Source organism: Chenopodium quinoa, unplaced genomic scaffold (assembly GCF_001683475.1).
Source record: "Chenopodium quinoa cultivar QQ74 unplaced genomic scaffold, ASM168347v1, whole genome shotgun sequence".
Lineage (NCBI taxonomy): Eukaryota > Viridiplantae > Streptophyta > Magnoliopsida > Caryophyllales > Amaranthaceae > Chenopodium > Chenopodium quinoa.
The window spans coordinates 318,613-339,485 of NW_018744676.1; the positions used below are offsets into that span (position 1 = coordinate 318,613).

The 20,873-nt window shown below is 37.0% G+C and overlaps 3 protein-coding genes across 7 annotated transcripts; all 3 read right to left on the reverse strand.

Moving 5' to 3' along the window:
• Nucleotides 1-3,735: 3,735 nt before the first annotated feature.
• LOC110702200 (chromo domain protein LHP1-like) lies at nucleotides 3,736-8,684 on the reverse strand. Of its 2 annotated transcripts, XM_021879889.1 has the most exons (7): nucleotides 8,101-8,684; nucleotides 7,987-8,012; nucleotides 7,485-7,571; nucleotides 7,270-7,364; nucleotides 6,639-7,158; nucleotides 4,291-4,351; nucleotides 3,736-4,193 (listed from the first exon to the last, which is right to left on the reverse strand). In XM_021879889.1, the coding sequence occupies exons 1-7, from the start codon at nucleotides 8,554-8,556 to the stop codon at nucleotides 4,149-4,151; spliced, it is 1,290 nt and encodes a 429-aa protein (XP_021735581.1). In that variant the 5' UTR covers nucleotides 8,557-8,684; the 3' UTR covers nucleotides 3,736-4,148. The 2 variants fall into 2 exon arrangements, with proteins under 2 accessions (XP_021735581.1, XP_021735580.1); XM_021879888.1 differs by having other exon boundaries at nucleotides 6,639-7,364.
• A 791-nt stretch (nucleotides 8,685-9,475) lies between these two features.
• Nucleotides 9,476-14,455, reverse strand: LOC110702201 (RNA polymerase sigma factor sigB-like). The gene is made up of 7 exons (XM_021879890.1): nucleotides 14,119-14,455; nucleotides 13,592-13,782; nucleotides 12,047-12,634; nucleotides 11,010-11,240; nucleotides 10,749-10,889; nucleotides 10,203-10,403; nucleotides 9,476-10,094 (listed from the first exon to the last, which is right to left on the reverse strand). Exons 1-7 carry the CDS (start codon nucleotides 14,216-14,218, stop codon nucleotides 9,813-9,815), a joined length of 1,734 nt encoding a protein of 577 aa, XP_021735582.1. The 5' UTR covers nucleotides 14,219-14,455; the 3' UTR covers nucleotides 9,476-9,812.
• A 596-nt stretch (nucleotides 14,456-15,051) lies between these two features.
• Nucleotides 15,052-19,882, reverse strand: LOC110702202 (pentatricopeptide repeat-containing protein At3g20730-like). Of its 4 annotated transcripts, none has more exons than XM_021879893.1 (4): nucleotides 18,839-19,882; nucleotides 17,466-18,748; nucleotides 15,813-17,294; nucleotides 15,053-15,715 (listed from the first exon to the last, which is right to left on the reverse strand). In XM_021879893.1, exons 1-2 carry the CDS (start codon nucleotides 19,485-19,487, stop codon nucleotides 17,673-17,675), a joined length of 1,725 nt encoding a protein of 574 aa, XP_021735585.1. In that variant the 5' UTR covers nucleotides 19,488-19,882; the 3' UTR covers nucleotides 15,053-15,715; nucleotides 15,813-17,294; nucleotides 17,466-17,672. The 4 variants fall into 4 exon arrangements, with proteins under 4 accessions (XP_021735584.1, XP_021735585.1, XP_021735586.1 ...); XM_021879894.1 differs by having other exon boundaries at nucleotides 15,056-15,923; nucleotides 17,195-17,294; XM_021879895.1 differs by having other exon boundaries at nucleotides 15,058-15,715; nucleotides 17,195-17,294.
• Nucleotides 19,883-20,873: the final 991 nt, after the last annotated feature.

Sequence of the window (20,873 nt, forward strand, 5' to 3'; positions counted from 1 at the left end):
TAACAAGCGTCCTCCAGAATGAATGGACCTGATCAACATGTAACGACGCCCTTTCTTCTGTAATAACGCGATGAATGGTGCATGCGCAAGGTAATCCATGAGTTACTGAAATAATACACCCACACCGAGTATACACTTCGTCAGCCAAGTCCCTCACCCTGTTCAGCTCAGTGAGAATCAACCCCAAGCAGTAGTGCGACACACGACCATGGAGAATCTTAAATATAAAATGGCTATACATCGTACCATGTCGTCGTCTGGAGTCCTCTAGAGAGTTCCTGATGTCGTTCTTCTGAGTTTCAATTGACTTGTTCAGTCTAGCGAACAGTGTATCCAAAGCAGCGGTCGATGAATCAATCCAGTCCTTGGTAGCTTTATGAGCGCTCTCAACTCTACATGTTGTAGTGTTCCCAAAATGAAGTACCTGGTTTGTCCAATATTTGACAAACTTTTCCCTGTGAGGGACCCATTGATGCATCACATAGTCCACCAGTGCCGGACACCACTGGTACGAATCCCTGAAGTTAGCCAATGCTCGCTCATACGCTTCCTCTGTGGTAGCCTGTAGGATCTTCCGCCACTTACCATTCACCAATCTCTCTGCCATTTCCAAATTCTTCTTGAAAAGGTTGTAGGCTTTCACTTTCACGCAGTTGTTGATGTGCCATGTGCACAATAAGTGGTTCGATTCGGGAAACAGCTCTGCTATGGGGGCAAAGAGACCTCCCTCACAGTCGCTGACGATGGCTGCTGGATGAACATTAGGCCCGATGTAGTTTCTCAGCATCTCCAAAACCCAATAATAACTTGGAGCCGTCTCATCCCTGATGATTGCATGACCAATCAGAAAGTTCTGGTTCGTTGGAGCCATCCCAACCATCTCAACCAGAGGGAACTTGTACTTGTTTGTCTTGTACGTTGAGTCGATCAAAATCACAAATGGCCAAGACTTGATCATATCAGCACAATCAGGATGCACAAGGAAAAGATGAGTCACCTCCGCTGTATCTTCATCAGAATCAAACCAGAACAGGTAACCACGTGATTGTGCCTGGTGTAGCAGCTGCTGTATAGGGTTCCTTCCCTCTGACCGTTCAAACCTGAGTTGCTGTCTGACGTTGTAGATGTGTCTTCGGTTTGGATGGTCTTCTGGAAATTTCTCTAACACAGATGCTAATATTTTAGCAGGCTTCACTTGAGCATCACTCATTTCTTTCACAACTAGTTTCGCAGCAGGACTTAAGCCGCTCAGTTGTCGATGACCCTCTTCATATACTATCATCTCATGGTTGTGATACCCCCATTTAGAGTAACCTATCACTTCCCAACCGTCACGACTCCGTAGTTGTCGAACCTTTACTCTGAACTCACACCCACAACCTTTCCGCTTTGTGTCAAACCGAGTGGTTGTACGAAAATCTCTTTCTTCTCTTTTGCGATAACGGTCACATCTCAAAATGCGATCCATTCTACCATCCCGTTGAGATTTATGAGTTGCTACTACCAAGCAAAATCCAGCTGCAATTGCAACCTGTTTTGCCCAATCAATCGCCTGTTGAGCTTCTTCGAATGGACCATCATGTCCAAATATCTCACTGTAATCATTTCCGTCTCCACCATATTCCTGCATCAATTATATATTACAATAAATACATTTAACGGATAATACATTTAATTTCTATATTTCCACATAATTAACACAAAAAAAAACATAATTATATATAATCAAACTTAATTTTTATAAAAACCCAATTCGAATTTTCAAACTAAATTTAAAAATATACCATTTCGAATTTTCAAATTTAATTTTAAAAAAACCTATTTCGAATTTTCAAATTTAATTTACAAAAAACCCATTTCGAATTTTTTTAAAAAATCATTTTCGATTTTTTATTTTCACAAAAAAATTAAATAAAAAACAACAACAAAATCAAAAAGGAAAAAATAAAATTTAATTATTAAAGGTGGCGTCTGCCAGGGCTGCCACACCCACTGGACTGGCGCCTGGCAGGGCCGCCTCACCCAGTGGAGTGGCGTCTGCCCAGGACGCCAGTCTGGTGGTCTGGGCGTCTGGGCTGGACGCCACTCTGGTGGTCTGGGCGTCTAGCCTGGACGCCACTCTGGTGGTTCTGGCGTCCGGCTTGGACGTCCAGGCTACGGTTTGGGCGTCCACCCTAGGCGCCGTAGCCACTACGACGGTAAACCGTGAATTTTAGCGGTCACTTACCTCGTTTTCCGTCGACGACGACGTACCTCCGGCGTCCCCCGCATCTCCGGCCTGCCATCCGGTCTCCCCCGACGAGCCAATACGGCTCCACATTTTTTACACCGAGATTATCTCAATTTTAGCAAAAGGGCATAATGGTCAAATCATAACATATTTGTGGGCTTTATATGGTAATTTGTGGGCGATGTTTAGCGTTTCACAAACGATAAGGGAGAAGGAAAGGAAAAAAAAATTAATTTTTTTTAAAAATCTTTTTTTTAAAGAAATAAAAAAAATATTTCGACGAATCACAAAGTGACACGTGGAATGTTAACCCATTATACCGGTTACTAACCGGTCATGGACCATTAAAAGAGAATGCCCCATAAAGGTGAGATTATTTGATAATAATCAAAAGGTGGGATTATTAGCAGCGAACCGATCAAAGTTGAGATTATTAAAATCAATTTTTCCTAAAATAAAGTGTTATAAATGAGGGATAAAAATAGAATAAGTAACAAAGTTAAAAATATACCCTTATTAACTCTACCTTTCTCCTTATATCATTTTAATTATAATCCCTATCTCTCCAATCCTCCATCCTTATACCAACCCCCTAGATATAGAAATTGAGGGATAAAAGAGGTTTTAATTCTTGTCTCATCCCCTCTCTAATCTCTATCCCTATAAACAAACATGAAATTTTAATATCCCTATCCATATTCCTCTTTTTTTAACCCCCTAAACAAACAGGCTACTATAGTACAATAGATGAAATCTTGTTTGATTTATTAACAAAATAAATTTTTATTTTTATCATAAATTTTTAATACAGGTAATACATAATTGAATAGTTTGATCATCCAAGTAACGGACTAAACATGGTAAGACTAAAAGTGTTGCTAAGTACAAGTACTTCATAATAGAATTTCCTTGCAAAGATTAACTCGTTTAGTAAGGTTCTTTCCTCACATTTCAGAGTTCTCATATTCAAGTAAATGCTAAAATTACAAAACTAAAATACTTGGGTTTAGAAAGATCAAGAGCAATTGTTGCCATGTTAATTCCCATGTTGAGGCTTTGATCGAGCTGCTTGTACCAAGGCAGACTCCCACAGCTGTCGTTGATAGTTCCCTAAAGTGTTTTGATCTTAGTTCCAATTCTAGTGGTGAAGAAGAATAAATAGTGAGAAATCAATGAGTTCTCAAATAGAAATAGATATTGACCATGATAATGAACCAGATTTTGCGATGGAAAGATAAAGAACCATTTTGGAGAAGGCGCACAAACTCCTGAAGAAACTAGATAGAGTAGACGCATATTCAAATTTACATTGATGTGACCAACGAAGTCGAATCTATTAATGAGTATTTGGCCTTACTTGATTCTGTCATGGCTGATGTTACTTGAAAGGATAGATTCTGACTTCTTATAATGGTAATGCATCAAACAAAGAATAGATAGTTTGATAGTTATTTACTACTCTCTAATACTTGTAGTAATAGTTTCACCTGCTAGACGACACGACAACCATCCATAAGATGTGCTTTTGAAATACGCAGAAGATGAACTAACCACCTGAGCTAACAGTCACCAGTCTCACTACATTTATTTGTACAAATACACAAGAATGCCTTCCAATCACCAATCATATTACCACCAATTTAGCATTCAACAAAGTATATTCTACTGTGTTGATCACAATGGCTATGTCAGCCTCTGAACCTATGCTATGCCCTACTAAAAATAGTACTATATAAGATGCAGAAAATCCTACATATGGCACAAAGTCATCTACATTTCCAGTCTGTCTATCAGAAAGGCCCCTCTGGATCTCCAATGCACTTATCAGAATTTTATCGCATATGGCTAAAGCTGTGGAAGATGATGTTCATCGATAATGATCCACTGTACCAGAGATGCTCTTAGAAATTAATCAACTTCAATTTGGACTATACCGGAGATGCTGTTCATAGAAATTGATCAACTGTAACCACACCAAGGAGGGAAATGTGAGATACTATAGCCACTTTTAGGTAATTTAATGAACATCAATATATCAATATAAAAACCGAGAAAATTACCAGAAGGGGGTTGTTTGCCTTCAGAAACTTGTTATCGACCATAACTTCCTTTCCATCAGACCTAGAAGACAGAAACAAAACAGAAGATTTATTATATGAAACAAATGTCACTAAGAGCATCACATAGAATCATCACAATTGTTTCAAAAAAAAAAAAGAACATCACATAGAATCATAATCAACAAAAACTGTCAGGCCACATCATTTTCAAATACTTAACAACTCTTCTAAAAAGAAACTATTCCTTGTATCAGCTTATAACCGTGTATGTTAAAGGTGAATGTTCTGTAATGAGAATGACAACACAGTCGGAAAAACTCAGTCGAATGAATGTAGATAACTGACACACCATATCTGGCAGTCCAGCTCATTGCTGGACAAACTATTTAACTAGGAAATCACAATTCACAAAGCATGGATTTTATTAAAGCTGAAACTTAGGACAGAGCTCCAATGAGTAAGATAGGTGGGTTCAGGGCTCCTATATGAAAGCAAATACTACGGAGTAGTAAACAAGATGCATCATATACCAGCAGTGTTCACAGTCCAAAGCTTTCTAGCTGATGCAAGGAGAAGGATTTTTGAAGCAGCTGCTTGTAACAAGGCTGCAGCCAAATCTTTGTAAAAAGAAAAAAAAAAAAAAAAAAAAAAAAAAAAACAGCACTGACACACAGACGCCTAAAACACAAGCACAGCTGTAAAAATTGTAATTGCTTAAAAAACACACAAAATTAGTGAGCACCACAAAGAATTACAGGAGAAAATATACATGTCTGCAACTGCAAAAGTATTATTAAGATAAGACTAAACCACAAACCATAACAAAGAATCCAGACAGGTGCAGAAACTAAGAAAGACAATGCAGGGCAAATGTAAAAAAAAAAAAGCATCTGTTGGTAGCTAGATTCATAGGGGCCTTATATTAGTTTCAGTAACTTATCGAGTATAACATTGAGTTTGAAGGGAACATGTATGATCAAAACAAAGGACCAATCAAAAACCATTATGCTTGAGTACAAAATTCAAAGAAAATCAGGAACACTGCAGACTTTGCAAACAGCAAGCGGGTGTCAACATGATAATAGAAATGATGATTTGAGCCAAACTCAAAGCACAGTACTAGCAAAATATAATGCTTTAAGAGGTCAGAAGAGACGGATATGATCCAGCAATAAAAAAGACCTCAGAAAGTTATAGTTAATTGATTTTGCCCTCTATACTAATTGGAAGCCACAACTACTAAATGCGACGAGTTTTTTAGTTACATCTTTTGACAAGTTTTTCAAGTATGCAGTCTAGAAAAAGGTTTGCTAAATCAATATAGTCTGGCTTTTTGCAAAAGAGTGACTGAAGTTGAAGTAACAGAAATAGCTGGCTTCTCTCTTCAGAATAGGTTCATTTCCCCTCATTCCTTCATCAATGCTGCTTATGAATTATAATAATAAAGCTAGCCTCTCTCTCCAGAATAGGTTCATTCCCCCACATTCCTTCATCACCGCTGCTTGAGTTATAATTGCAACCCTTTCAATATATGAGAATCAGGGCATTACCACAGTAAATCCTAAAAGGGATCATTCTCCAATTTAAAAATTAGAGTCCAATTAGCTGTTTGCTGTTCCCATGATCATAAACCAAATATATTATATAAGCATCCCTTTTTTCAACATCCCTCTAACAAACTAAACAACTCAAAACATATCAAAATACATTTAATTTATCTTTTAAGCAGTCCTCAGTCATCCTAAATTTCCGTTTCCTCTTTCCCCCCAGAAACATCACAAAGATAATCTACATTATCATATTCCCAAGCTCTATCAAATTCACACCCCAGAGAGAGAAAGGGAATAGGAAGTTAGGAAAAGTTATCTGAATTTACATTTCATGTTGAATGAACTTCAGAGCATGACATCAAAATAAATATGACCCCAAAAAAACAAGGGTACCTCAACTTCCCAGCACATCAAACATCACCCTCTAACTAGAAGCCCTTACCATATCCTTTGTCAGAGATCTTAGTACTTGAAAACTCAACCTCATATCAGATGTCTCAAACAATTTTGGTTATTTTTCCTCCTGCACCCTCCCATCCCTTTAGCTTTGTCCCCACATTGATAAAAACCACGCAATTGTACTGCAATGATACTACACAAGCTCTTTACACTGAAAACAGAGATGGTGTTTATATGGAGTACATAGGACAAATGATTATAATTTAGGAAAATGACTCAATCAACCAAGAAATTTTAACTCTGCCCAGTATCTGCAAATATGTCACTAACATGAAGAGCTTCAGACATGATAACATTCAAAGCACAATAATACTTAACTAGGAAGAAGGTTTAGCATACCTCATTGCCACAAAGGTTACGGAAACATCCTGAATATTGTTCGTCACCAATGCTGTATAGCTTATTGGCTTGATGAGCCTTGTAATAATAGAGGAACTCCTTGAGCTGTCAAGTTTCTTCTTGCGGTAGGCATCGGAATTTGCTAACATAAGCTCCTCAGCTCTATCACAAGAGCTAATATTCCCAATTGCTGCATTTGCAAAGTAATCAATATTGAGTGACGAAGTATCCTGTGGAAACCTTCTTACAGAACCAGATTTCCTTCGCTTTGCACCTCGACGTAGATTGCTTTCGCCTACTTCCACACTGTTTGCATTGGATTGACTATTTGTTAAACCATCTCCTTCTAGAGTCATAGGCTGCGGAAAATGTACATCCATATTCTTTCCGCTTGAACTTTGACCATATAATTGGTCATTGTTTTGTTTTTCCTTGCTAGCAGCATGTGGAGATACAGTCTCAGAGCCCTTGTAATCAACACTCTTGGCTGCTGTAGGTCTCCTCATTGCCTCATCATGCTCTACAACAACGTCAACCATGCCAGGTTGAGAATGGGCCTGAACTGAGTTGTCTAAAGCAGCAGAGCGTTGATGTTCATTGCTAAGTGATATCCTAACGGGTGTTAACTTACTCTTGGAAACACCATAAGTATATTGCATTTTCTTCTTCGGCTGGGTAAATTTGCGTCTTCTCTTTCGAGAACTCTTCTTTGAGCCAGAGCGCAAGCTACAGTCAACAGAAAAAATGTATCTAAGAAACTAACACTCACCAAATAAGCAAAAAAATCCAACACCTGGAAATGGCTAAGAACATTAACTTATAACAAAGACAAGAGAAAGCAAAAACCTCTCTTCATAAGCTTCCACAACATCAGGACAAGTTTGAAGATGATCAACGGGCTCCCAAGTGTTCGCACTCTCTGGCCAACCCCGCCTAAATCAAGCACAAATTTCACCAAAAAGAAATTTCAGCTAATTTTCATTGAACCAAATCAACTACAATTATATTGAATGTTCTCCCAATTTCAGCAAATTTCACATTTAAATCAACTAGGTTAAAATGATAATTCTCTCATTTTCATTCACTACAACCCAAAATCATAATTCCTACACCTACAACAGCCTATCAAAAGAAATTAAAGTCATCTCTCCACATTACACTATAATTCCATTAGTACATACAGCAATAAACAATGTCTCTCAATCATAATCCATAAGCCAATCCCTAATAAAAAACGCAGAACAACCAGAATGACCTCGGATTAAATCCAGTCTACATCACTACCCTTTGTAACACCCAATACACAACAAATTAAAATAACAGACAAAAAATAATAGAAAATACGCACCATTTGATCAAATATTGACGCTCCCCCTAATCAAAAACAAGAACAAAATTAGACAAAGAAAAATCAAAAAGCCCTAAAAAATCAAAATTAAAAATGGGAATTCAAAATTATCACCTTACAAATCCTCTTCCTACGAATAGATTCAACCTCATAAAACCCTTCAGCAAGCTTCTTCCTTTCTGCACTCGTTTTCCCGTCAATCGAAACATCAACACCATCTCCATTTTCATCTCTTTCTCTCTCCTCTGCTCCCCCTTCACCTTCTTCCTCATACCCTTCATCATCATCATCATCATCATCATCATCATCATCATCTTCTTCCTCATCTTCCTCTTCGTAATCGTCTTCTTCATCTTCTCTCTCCTCACCCCCATCAACATCTATGCCATTTTCTCTCTCCTCCTCATCCTCTGCTTTAATACGCTGCGTATTGAGGGTGGATGAGGAGGGTAAGTCCTTAAACTCGTCGTTTTGAGAAGGGTGAGACTCAGTGAGTGAGTGAGAGTGAGTCAGTGAGTTTGACTCGGATTGAGGAGTCCCACTTCCTCCACTGCTTTTTGGTTTCTTCATTGGTTTCTCTCTCCTCACTTTCTCTCTCTACTGTAGGATGAGTTGTTCTTCTTCTTCTTTCTCAGTTTTCCCTCCTTTGGGGTTTAATTGCTCTCCTATCTATTTGGGCATAATAATCTGACATGTAATAAGGGCAAAGTACAATGTATAGGTATACTTGTATTCAATTTTATGAAACGGCATGTATAATTGTAAACGCCGTTACCTAAGAATTGATATCTGTATAATAATGGAGATATTACATTTCATACAATTGATATCTCTTGTAATAATAGAGATTTCACTTTTCAACTTTGACTTTAAGTCAATAAGTGAACCGTTGAAGGATAGGAAGTGATTCACGCGCTTTTATGAATTAATTGTGAGATATGATTCATGCGTTTTTGACATATGCCCCTCTTTAGTAACTCTTTCCTCGAAATTGTGAAATTCATGCTTGCGAGTGAGGTTGGTCTTTTCATGAGTTTTGCTCAACCCTAACTATGAAGAATGAACAGTGGCGTAAGTTACAAATTCATGAAAGTGTCTTTGCTTCCCTAGCTCATTAGAGTCAATTGAGTGCCTTAAGAGAATATTAGTAATGAAAGGGAGTGCTTCCCTTCTCACCTTCATCTTGACACAAAAAGTTAATAATTTGAAGATAATTCAATAAGGCATTCTAACATTTTAGAACCCTATCACTAATTCAACAATTTTTATCAATTCCATGTTAATTAGAAGGTAGTATTGAATATTGATTAGGCATCCAAAAATTGAGATTAATTTAATAGTTTAATACTCGATTTTTAAGTTTTGAGTATCTAAATTTTGTAATATCAACAGAAAAGGGCTACACTATGAGATACTGCATTGGTTGTCAAGGTATCATCTTATGATAAAAACTAACCTATCAATCAATAATGTCATACGAAGTACGAAGTTACAAGTAAATGTACACATTTGATACACCTCATTGAATGATTGTTTCAGGTATAGTCCTTGTTACATGTATCATTCCTTTGTTTTGCCCTAAATTCAGTATCAAATCTGCTACACTTCCACAATTGGGGCAGAAAATGACCTTTGTACCACATATGAACATTGCACTTCCCCAAATTACATACATTACCTCTACCCCCCTTTTTTCCTCCCTAATATAGAAAATGAGAAAAAGGAAATAAGGGTTCTCTAACTCAATTAAGCATGAATGAGAAATAAAAACAAGATGTAACATACAGTGGCTGAGATTTTGAATGTAAACTTCAGCTGCTTGGATCTTACAAGAACATGTATTGTTGCAAATTTTTCGTTCTCTTCTTATTCTGAAGCTTCCTAAATGCAGACGACTCAATTTGTCTAATCCTTTCCCTACTGACACTCATCAGCTCACCAATCTCTTGTAGCGTCTTCATTCTTCCATCTTCCAATCCAAATCTCCATCTTACCACCTGCTTTTCTCTTGGAGTCAATGTATCCAAAACCTTCTCGAGATCTTGCCTCATGAACTGCTTAGTCAACAAATCCTCAGAAGTTTCAGCTTCAGGGTCTGCAATTACTTCCTGGGGGGAAAATCCACAAGGACTCAATGAGTCATGATTTGAAGTAATGAAGGAAAAAAAGTAATTGAATTGCATGTGTTAGATGAATAACGGAGAAAAGATACATACCGAAGGTTTAAGATTCATATTGAAACCAATTTTCTGGTCTAAAGACCTAGGAGCCTTAGGAGTCATTAGCACTGCATTTAGCCTCTTCATTGAAAGCCCTGCAGCCTCTGCAACTGCCTCGTTTTCAGGTTGTTTTCCATTTTCACTATACAACTGTTTCCGAGCTTCTTTTACTCTATAAGTTGCCTCAACCATGTGAAACTGCATTAACAATCAAAGCATGAAAAAAAAAAAAAACTTACTTCTGGCCTCATAAAACAATATATGCGAGACAATAATGATAATTCAGAGTCATGTTAACTTGGCCCCCTTCATCTCTTGTACAATGAAACACTAATCCCCCACCCCCAAAGGTCTCTGATTGTTACATACGAAAAGAAAACAAAACTTATGGGTCTTAGATTCATTTCTATGTGTCTTATGTTTTTTATCTTTTATGATCTTTGTTAATACAAAGCATATGATTATATAATGGTCAAAGACATGTCTAGGAGACTGCAAACAGATTTTCCGATCAATAAGGGAAAGGATGTAAAGAGCACTTACTGGAAGGCGGATTGTCCTTGACTGATCAGAAAGAGATTTTCGAACTGCCTGTTTTATCCACCAGTGAGCATACGTTGAGAACTTAAACCCTTTGGAGGCATCAAACTTTTCTGCACCTCTAACAAGGCCTCTACATCCTTCCTGCAAGTCAATAGATTTACTTTCATAGGTCACATGCAATAACAAGTTGAGAATAACAAGGAACAATCTTGCAAATTTTAGGTCGATGTAGGTGGACAAGAGGGCAGAAAGGCCAGAAACCTGAACAAGATCTTGAAGATTCATTCCAGATCCTTGATAATTTTTGGCAATTGATATCACAAGCCTTACGTTGCTTTTGATCATTTTATCTTTGCAAAATCTACCATGGTTTAGACGCTTCCTCAAAGTCCTCTGATCAACACCTGCTGCAGCAGCCCACTGCATAAATGATGGCTCCTCCCCAAATTTTTCTACCAGTTCTTTATGCAGCCTTTCTAGTTTGAGCAAATCCTGAAATAGTTGATAACTGCTGATGTCAGTTTACATAGCCAAATACAAAAGCCGAGAAATGTCATGCCCTCTTAAAACCCATCGATATTGACCTTGGATGCAAACTCTCAACTCAAATTTATACATTAACTTAGGTCATTAACAGAGGACCAAAGAAATTTGAATTGTATACATCCTTGAATTTTGTATGAATATGATATTTCTACACAAATACATTTTGTTCACGCAAACTGAATTTTTATTATTTGCTATTTAACAATTAGAGTCCTTCACTACAAGGACTATACAAAGGGCCAGCCGTCAGCATCAATTGACAAGATGATTACCAAGGGGCCAACGCCACAGAGGATCCCAACATGTAAAACTACCTCATTTCCTAAATGATGGTTAGAGTTATAGTAGAAACAGAAACCAAAAAGGGTTAAAAAGAGTGCATATTGTAGAGAAAGTGGGGAATGTACGAAAAAACGAGAGATATGTTGTGAGGTTCCTGCAAGAATTAGAAAGTTGTAAATCTTGTAAGTGGAGTTTGAGTGAAAAAGGTTATTCTTAAGGTAGGCATTACCTCATCTTGAGCATTTTCCAGGTATGTTCTGTGCTATAATAATGTTTTAAGGATCACCAGCTATATGAGATCAACGAAAGAATGCCTAGAAAAAATGAACAAAACTGATACCTTCCTTAACCTGCTCTGACTATAATCTTTCATTTCCTCATATGAACTCTCAAGAGAAGAAAGTTTCCTAACTCATACATGACATTTAGTCCTATAGACCACATTCATATTACAAAACGATTAGACATACCTGAATTCCCACAGACAACTCCAGCTCTTCAGAAGAAGTAAGAAGCTTAGAGGAGCCGGTACCTCTTATGTAACGCAATGGATCAGAATAGTCCACTTCCTGTACAGATGTGCGCTTTCTGCGGCCATTCCCTACCTTGACAGAAACAACATTAGATGCAGCTTTCTCTGCAGCCTTGTCTCTCCTGGCCTTTCTCTCTCCTTGGCGTGTTGACCTAACAGCAATGCTCTCAACAAGTTCTGCTTCCAGGAGTTGAAGCTCCTCACTTGTTGGCTCAATGTCAGCAGGTTCAGAAACAGGGTACTCCATGAGGTCACCTTCTCTAAGAGAAGTGCCTGCACCCTCAAAGTTTCTGACATTCCCTAACTGTTCATTTTCTAAAAGTTGAGCACCATTAAAATGAAGTGATTGACCTTCAGGCTTAGACTCTGGCTTTTTTGGTGGACTGATAATAGCCATTTGTGCGGCATCCTTCGCAAATTTGGCTGCTGCTCTTGCCAAGGCAACTGCTTCAGCAGCAGCGGCGGCAATAACAGCTTCTTCATTTTCAATCAGTACTTTAGCTGCCAAAGCAGTATCGAACTTTGCCTGAGGATGAATACAGAAAATGGTGCACTGGTTAAAGATGCCTTTGTATAGTTTCCATTTCTCTGAGGAAAAGAAAAGCCTCCAGAAAATGAGGGGCTTTATGATTGAGCACATTGTTTCACCTTCATTTCAAAATCAATAAAACAGCTGGACTAACCATCAGTAATAACTTTCCATTCACTGTGATTCCTAAAGGGCAAAGCCACATGTGGGATGCAGAAAATTTTTACAATATATTACGTTATCACTACCCATATCATGAATTGTTGCAAACTATGTGTACCTGGGCTGTTATTCTAATTCAAAGTCTTCATGCCTGATTCTCAGGCACTCAGATATGATCATAAGATGTATGACAATTGTCCCTCCAAAGGAGTCAGAGTGTCAAATTGCCCCAAAATCAAAAGGTTTTCAGCCTACTTGTGGATTTAGAAACTCACCAGTTGAATGAAATGATACAGTTTGCACACCAGTGAACATGCCTAAACCTCATCATACGCATACAACCCTCAACATTCATCATACATTCCAATTCCCTTTTATATATTACAAAAAAACATACAACAACAATCCAAGTAACACAATATAACAAGCAAATACAACTAAAGATAAGAATGGAAACATAATGACCTGATGTAGACCAATAATAGCCAAAAGTTGCAAATTCTTAAAACTAAATTTCAGTTGGTATAACTAGAAAAATCTAGAACATGATCAACACTATGTTTGCGAAACAATTACCAAAGGAAGGAAAGGGGACGCGAGGATCTTACTCGCATTTCCTAAATATGAATCCCACATTCCCTTAGATTACCTGCCCTACAGACTACACCAATGTATATCGAAATAATCGAAAGAAAATAGATACTCACATCCCCGGGAAACTCCCTTCCCTCGCCTTCCCTCGAAATCCCATCATTCAAACACACAATAATGTCAAGATTAATGAGTTCTGACCTCAGCTGGAGAGCCCAAAGTGCTCGAAAAATTGGCATGTGCATATGCAGAAAGTGAATTGGAATTAGATTCAACATAAGACAAGCGCAGCTTCTCTACATCAAATACAGCAGTTTCTGCTGCTGCTGTTGGTGCTGGTGGAGTAGACACCGCACATTGTGTGCGAAAACAGACCGAATCTCTATTTCTCACTGCCAATATTCACATAATAACAATCAAAATCACAACTTCTTAGTTCTATACCCTCATCACATTGACCTCAAACAATTAAAAAAGAAAGAAAATCGAGCAAAATTGATATTAAGATAATTCTAGTATTAAAATTCAATACATGCTTCAAATGGGTATTAAACATATTATCCAAATTACACATTAATCAGCATAAAAGTACACATGAACTAGTACAATCTAATCAAAAAGTTTAAAACTTTAGGCATTAAAATCGAATAGGGTAATCAAAATTAAACCTTTTTAAGTCAAAATCATGATAATTAAAGGGAAAATTAAAAAAAGGATGAAATACATACAGAGGGAAGGTGCAGAAGAAGAAGCAGAAGGAGGATGAAGAATGGAGGAAATAGAGAAAGTGTCAGGTTGACATTTGAATTGCGGCAATAAACATGTCATCTTCTTCTTCGCTGTTCTTCAATATCTGTATCAATGGCGGTGGGTTACATAGATAAAGATGCAGAGAAGTTTGAGTGGGAAGAAGAAAGGAGCAATGGATAAGGAAATCGGAGAGAGTGCTAGGAAAGAGTAACCACAAATGACAAAGAAAACCCCACTTCCTTTTTTCTCTTTTTTTTTAGGCCTTGGTTTGGGTAAATAAACTCCCGCCATTGGCCCACAAAGATGTAGAAAATTAGGTAATTTTATGGGTTTATGAATTGTGATTAGGAATTTTTTAGGATTAAACAAAGAGTTTTTAGGTGAGATTTACAAATGCTGCAAGAGGTTGGCCAACAACAAGAGTTGAACAAGATTTTCTTAATCACTTTTGGAGCTCAAATCGATAAGATGATAAAATTGACTTGTATTTGATTTTCAGATTTGGAAAACCAATAGCAAACCTAACTCTATTTAAAATCACATGATATAAAATTGACTTGAGTGGGATGTTACCTTAAACTATCACATGATCTGAATTGACCAAACTTGAACCCAATTTAAGCGGCTTATTTATCACCTCTGAGTTTTTTTCAAAAAAAAAAAAAAAGCTGAATATACATGTAAAGGACAATAAAGGGTGTTGAGATTTTGATTCGAGAAAAGTTTCCTTTAATTAAAGAACTATCATCAAAACCTCAAAGTAATCTCAAATTTTGATTATTCAAAACTACTCGTATAATATTCTTATATTTAGGGGACACTTTTTCAATATAATTTGATCAATTATTTCTTTCTATTTACAATAGACTTATAAAGGTTCAACAAGATAAAATGACAATCAAAAGTTGGATTATTGTTTGTAGGTAAGTAGAGAGAAAGACATAGAGAACCCTAAATTCACTTTTGTCCAAAACAGCATCCATAACTTTCACCTTTAACGTAGATTAATTGTACCACTTTTACAAGGAATCGTTATTCTATAAGAATTATACAAGAGAATTAGAGCATATTATCTACCCATCTGTACTACAAATTATTTACAACATTTACATATTTAACATGGCTTAAGGCTCAAGTACTGCAAAAGTGCAACATTCTTGAATTTGATCCATAAAAATGAAACATAAATATAACATAGGACCAGAAACTTGTCTGAAAAAGCAAGAGCAGAATAAAGATTAACATCTAAACATCATGTTAATTAATTGAGCAATATGTCACTGATAATTCTATTAATTCCAGCGGTGTTGATCAATGAGCACCATACCGCCAGCCGAAGTCCAAAGGTTGCACTGCAGCTTCCACTTAGCATATGATGTAAATCAAATGAAACATATAATTTGAGGAAGAGAAGCATTACAGAGTACTAGAAATTATCCACAATCTCAGATCACAAAATCGCGAGGGTTGAAACTTATGTTAACCTAAGTAGCAAAGAACCCTGTTGAGAACTGCTGTCTTTCCCGGACATCTTCGGTCTAGACTCTCTAGAGCATCCAGTATCTTCAACGTAGTCTGCTACACACGAGAAAGTTATCAACTATGCAAGTGGCAAGAAAGAATAGGGGCAAATAATGTGGATAATTGAGAAACTGAGGGTCAGATACTCAACTGGGAGAACAGGGTGCAATTACAAATCAACTACAGGTCCTCCAATACCTCAAAAAGGAGCACATACTTTTCCGAACATTTATCTAATCGAATCCCATGGTCTTTTCTTCTCCTTAATAAAAAGCCACCATAAAACATGATGATTTAAAAATCAAGGCTTGTAACTTCTACTTTCAACCCGAAGAAAAGACTAGCAATAGAAGGAAAAACTACAGAAAAATCCTTTGTCTCAATTCTACTCAAATTCAAAATTAAAGCCATCAAAGACACATTATTAGAAAAAAAAATTATAGCCTACAAACACATAAACCACCATGTTTTTTTTTACAGAATATACTGAAAGTCTCAATGATGAGCATATTGAAAATAAAGGCAATGTATACAATTCTTGGATCCGCAGACAGATGGATATGGAGATCGTGAAACTCAAGGACCCTTAATGGAAGCTACTGACATCATCTATAATAAAGATGAGCGTACATGGCTCAGGCTGTTCGAATTTATCAGTTACACAACTCAATCTCTGAGCCCTGGGTGTAGGAAGCTTAACATGGATGGTTCTGTCGACAATTGGAGCTTTTATTCAAGCTTAGTCACTCAAGTGTGGGCCGGCTTCTTTGTTAAAGGCAGACTCTTGACTGCCATCCAAGGTACAAGTATAAACATCGATAGAAGGTTGGAAATTGGAACCCAGGAATTAAGCCAAATATCCAGAAGAGAGACTAAGATTGTCATATTGATGCTTTCAAAGGATAGATAATTTCAGCCCACAACTATTATGCAGTTCAATGCCATCCAAAATACCTATGTCTGCTGTGAGGCCAACACAACTTCTCGTTGCCATGTTGGCTTGCAGCTAACTGAACCTTGTCTGAAAGTTTTATTTTGTAAGCTTACCCACCTAGGGCTGTTAAGGGTATTTTGTCAATTCATCGAGTTATGCAGTTGATATCAAGGCTTTTATAAGTCACGCCTTACTGTAGTGGAAATTTTGTTTGGGTTTTGGCCCTCCTATGCACCCAAAAGACACAGCGCAGCCCATCGTAGGGTACGATTAAGAAAAAAAATCCTGATGTTTTTAGAGGATTATGGCACAAAATTTCTTGATTTTCCCAAACTAACATAATGGAACTGCCAGCACTCTTCTGCTTTTATTCAAAGAGAGGGGATTGGATTGGATGCAGAGGCAACAAGGGAACCTTTTGGCCACAGTTTCCATTTATAGACTTAAATATGCTGTTTGATGTCAACTTTCGTCCAGACAACAAAATTTGCAACAATAAAAATGACGGCTATATACCATTTTTTGTGTTTTAGCAGAGTTTTATGCATGAATATAAGAGTTTTTACTCAATCAGAAAAATGAGGAAGGCTGAATATTACCTTCGGTATATATCAAAGGCGAGATTAATTTTGTCCTCTCTTGTCGGCCATATTTAGCTCCTCAATTCATCCCTCCTTATTATGACCTCAGTATGATGTCCTGAGTTCGAAAAGAGATGGATTTTATGATTTCCATCTTCCAAGAATGTTAAATGGATTTAAATGCCTTACATTTAAAGAAAAAAACACATAAGACTATCAGACAGGGTTCAAAGGAAGGGTAATGCAATTGGAAAACCGGAAAACAGTATTGAGAAGATAGAGCAAGCACCTCAATCTGGCAAATGCTATCCGTGCTAAAGCATGATCTTACATTTGAACCAAATATTCATGTAAGTGTTGCGCAGTTCTTGATCATAAGCTTATTGTTGACATATGCAAGTCCTGTTTGTTTTTCACCAGTTAATACTACAAGATCCACCATAGTATAAAAGAAGTGGTTGTATATTTTCTTCATATGTTTTCAGCTTTGCAGAAGCTATGTTCTCTTCTTTTGGGAAAAGTCAAGGCTGTAGCCAGGATTCTTCTTCAACTTATGTTTCTCCATCAATTTATGTGTACCCCAAGAATCATTCCACAACCCGGATGCAGCATATATATTAGCCAAAGCAACATAATTAGAAGAATTTTTGGTATCCAAATTGAAAAGGTGATTTGCAGCTAACTTTCCAAGAGAGATATCTCCGTGGACATTAGAAGCACCAAGTATAGCTCCCCAATGCAATTTATTTGGCTGAATATCCATCTTTTGCATTATAACAAAAGCTTCCTCTAATTGACCACCTCGTGCAAGCACATCTATCATGCATGAATAGTGTTTTTCAGTTGGAGCAATGTTATGTTTGCCGACCATATTATTAAAGCACTCCCAACCTTCCCTAATTAACCCTGCATGACTACAAGCAAATAGAAGAGACAAAAATGTAACATCATTCGGCTTGAGACCCTCATATTCCATCTTCCTATACAATGACATTGCCTCATGTCCATAGCCATGCTTGGCATATCCATCAATCAAAGATGACCATGAAATGACATTCTTTTCTTCCATTTGATCAAAAGCACAAATGGCTTCCTTAAGCTCCCCACATTTGGCATACATATCAATAAGGGCATTGCCCATAACCACGTCATGAGTAGGAACATACTTAAGTGCAAGAGCATGAATTTGTCTACCAAAGTTCAACAAAGAAGAATTAGAACACATACTAAGCATGGTACAGAGGATAAAACCATCTAGCACCATGCCACTGTGGTATATTTCACCAAACAGATTCAAAGCATCAATATGATGATCATTGTCAAGTGCAAAGCCAGCAATCATAGCAGTGTAAGACACTAGATCCTTTACCATCATACTCCTAAATACAGAGTAGGCATACTTTGTGCTTCCACATTTTGCATACGCGTCTATTAGCAGTCTACTCAGCAGTTCATGTAATCCGAAGCCATGTTGTACAATAAGTCCATGTATTTGGAAAACTCTGGAAGGATTATTACCTTGAGCACAGGCATTCAATAAACTCCCAAAAGTAAAGCAATCTGGTATTTTACCTAGTAATTTCGAAGGGCAGCAAACATATCAGATTTAATAGTTGCCAATCAAAAACTAATTTATACTCTAAACAATATTAAACACCTCACCTTCTTTCATCATAGACCAGAACATTCGAAATGCATCATTTACATAGCCCTGAACTGCAAATCCACCAATCATTGCATTCCAACAGACCAAATCCCTCTCAGACATCATCTGAAAGACAATGCTCGCATCCTCGATACGCCCACACTTCGAATGCAGGTCAACCAATGCACTCTGTACAAACAAATTCCCAGCGAACCTACTCTTCTGCAAACACCCTTGAGTTTGCTTCCCACTCCTCAAACACATCAACTTGGTACATGCCCTCAATGCACTACCAAACGTAAACTGATTACCTTTCACACCTGAATAATGCATACTCTCAAAAACCATAAGGGCATCCTTAAAGAACCCATTTTGGGAGTACCCAGATACCAAAGCAGTCCAAGATACAATATTTCTTTCAGGCATTTTATCAAACACCTTACGTGCATGCTTCATGTCACCAATTTTGCCATAGAATATGATCATTTTGTTATTCAAAGTCACATTGGAGTCAATCCCATTAAAGAAAAGATACTTGTGAATCAAACGCCCTTCTTTTCCAGCTTTTGCATCAATGCACATTTGAAGCAAATTCAAGTAAAATGAAGGGTCTGAAGGAACTGGGTTCCTGAAGATGGGTCTGAGAGCTTCATATAATTTACCCATGATAAAGTTCCAAGTCTGGAACTTGAATAGACAAAATTACGAATAAAGATATGAAACATTATGCATTGTACGTGAAAATAAGCAACAATTTCAACGATTAGACTATTGGAGTATACACGGGTCCAGGGGGGTAAGAACAAGGTTTTTTTTTTTTCTTTAAAGAATGAAGAGATCAATTGTAATTACAAAGTAAATTTTTGACAAAAATTGCGGGCAAGGGTTTTTTAATTTAAAAAATTAAATACGAATGTATTGTGTACATGATAAAAGCCGTAAAGTCAAAAGTATTTATTGGTATACGTTTTCGTTTGAGATATCTTTTAATTGAATGCATAAGAAAAAGAAATAGTCTTGATTGTACCATGCACATGGTACAACCGGTTGTATAATAAAAATTGTTAAACACTTCACCACCGTTATCATTATCTATGGGCTTATAGATCATTGGTGTTGTTTATCTATGGGCTTATAGATCATTGGTATTGTTTTCTTGTTGATTTAATGATTTGGTTTTATACACCAAAAATATGTAGTATATGTATATGTACTTCAATAAACAGTTCAACCTTTCTCATTCATATCTTTACAATATATTACATATACAATTACAAGATGATAAATGTTCTCTAAATATTATCTTAAATCCAAGTGTATAGTAAAAAGGCTAAGATTAGGTTTGGTTTGAGCTATATCAAGGTGGTGAGTCATCTACTATAGAATTGATTAGGACAAGATTACATGCAGTTCGATCTTGTCTTGACCAAGCATTATCATCACCTTCATTTTCATTTTCATTTTCTTATCATTTACTTTGTTAAGAATAAAAAAATTATTCATATACCTCCGTAGATGTTGACATTATAAATAGAGAGATGAGAGAGGGGAAAGAAGAGCATGAATGTATTCAACCAATCCATAAAGTGATTACAATTAACCATAAACAAAGATGGTAAGCTAATTTAATTAAGCTAATAATCCTACAAAGCAACTAGTGTTGCTGCTACTACAACTGTTAATAATGTGGGATAGGTTACTCCCCACTAGCTGCTCACCAAGCAAAATTTGGTGGAGTTGATGGGGAAGTCACTTTGTGACTTTGAGGTCACGATGAGAGTAGTGGATTTCCCTTATCTTTCCCCTTTGTTCTCCATCGTTAACCTGCAGAGCTGGCTGATTTAACATGTGAGAGGTGTCAGTTCAATAGGGTTTTTCATCTTGCCTTAAACTCCCTACTAGCTCATTACCAAACTAACTTAATAAACGCAAAACTAGTAACTAAACATTAAGGAAGTATTCTGTATTATCTTCCTATTTTAAACACTACATCTAATGCGGTATGCAATTTGAAATATTGCCAATTTAATAGCAATTTCATTTCAATTGATC

Coding starts and splice junctions, on each gene's coding strand:
- LOC110702202 (XM_021879892.1), bottom strand. CDS start 19,487: ATGGGTAAATTATATGAAGCTCTCAGACCCATCTTCAGGAACCCAGTT. Junction 18,749..18,838: donor CTGGTCTATGATGAAAGAAG/GTGAGGTGTTTA, acceptor CGAAATTACTAG/GTAAAATACCAGATTGCTTT.
- LOC110702200 (XM_021879888.1), bottom strand. CDS start 8,556: ATGAAGAAACCAAAAAGCAGTGGAGGAAGTGGGACTCCTCAATCCGAG. Junction 7,365..7,484: donor GTGGAAGCTTATGAAGAGAG/GTTTTTGCTTTC, acceptor TGTTGACTGTAG/CTTGCGCTCTGGCTCAAAGA. Junction 4,194..4,290: donor AGGCAAACAACCCCCTTCTG/GTAATTTTCTCG, acceptor GTGTGGTTACAG/TTGATCAATTTCTATGAACA.
- LOC110702201 (XM_021879890.1), bottom strand. CDS start 14,218: ATGACATGTTTATTGCCGCAATTCAAATGTCAACCTGACACTTTCTCT. Junction 13,783..14,118: donor TTCTTCTGCACCTTCCCTCT/GTATGTATTTCA, acceptor GAATATTGGCAG/TGAGAAATAGAGATTCGGTC. Junction 10,404..10,748: donor CAAGGACAATCCGCCTTCCA/GTAAGTGCTCTT, acceptor TTGTTAATGCAG/TTTCACATGGTTGAGGCAAC.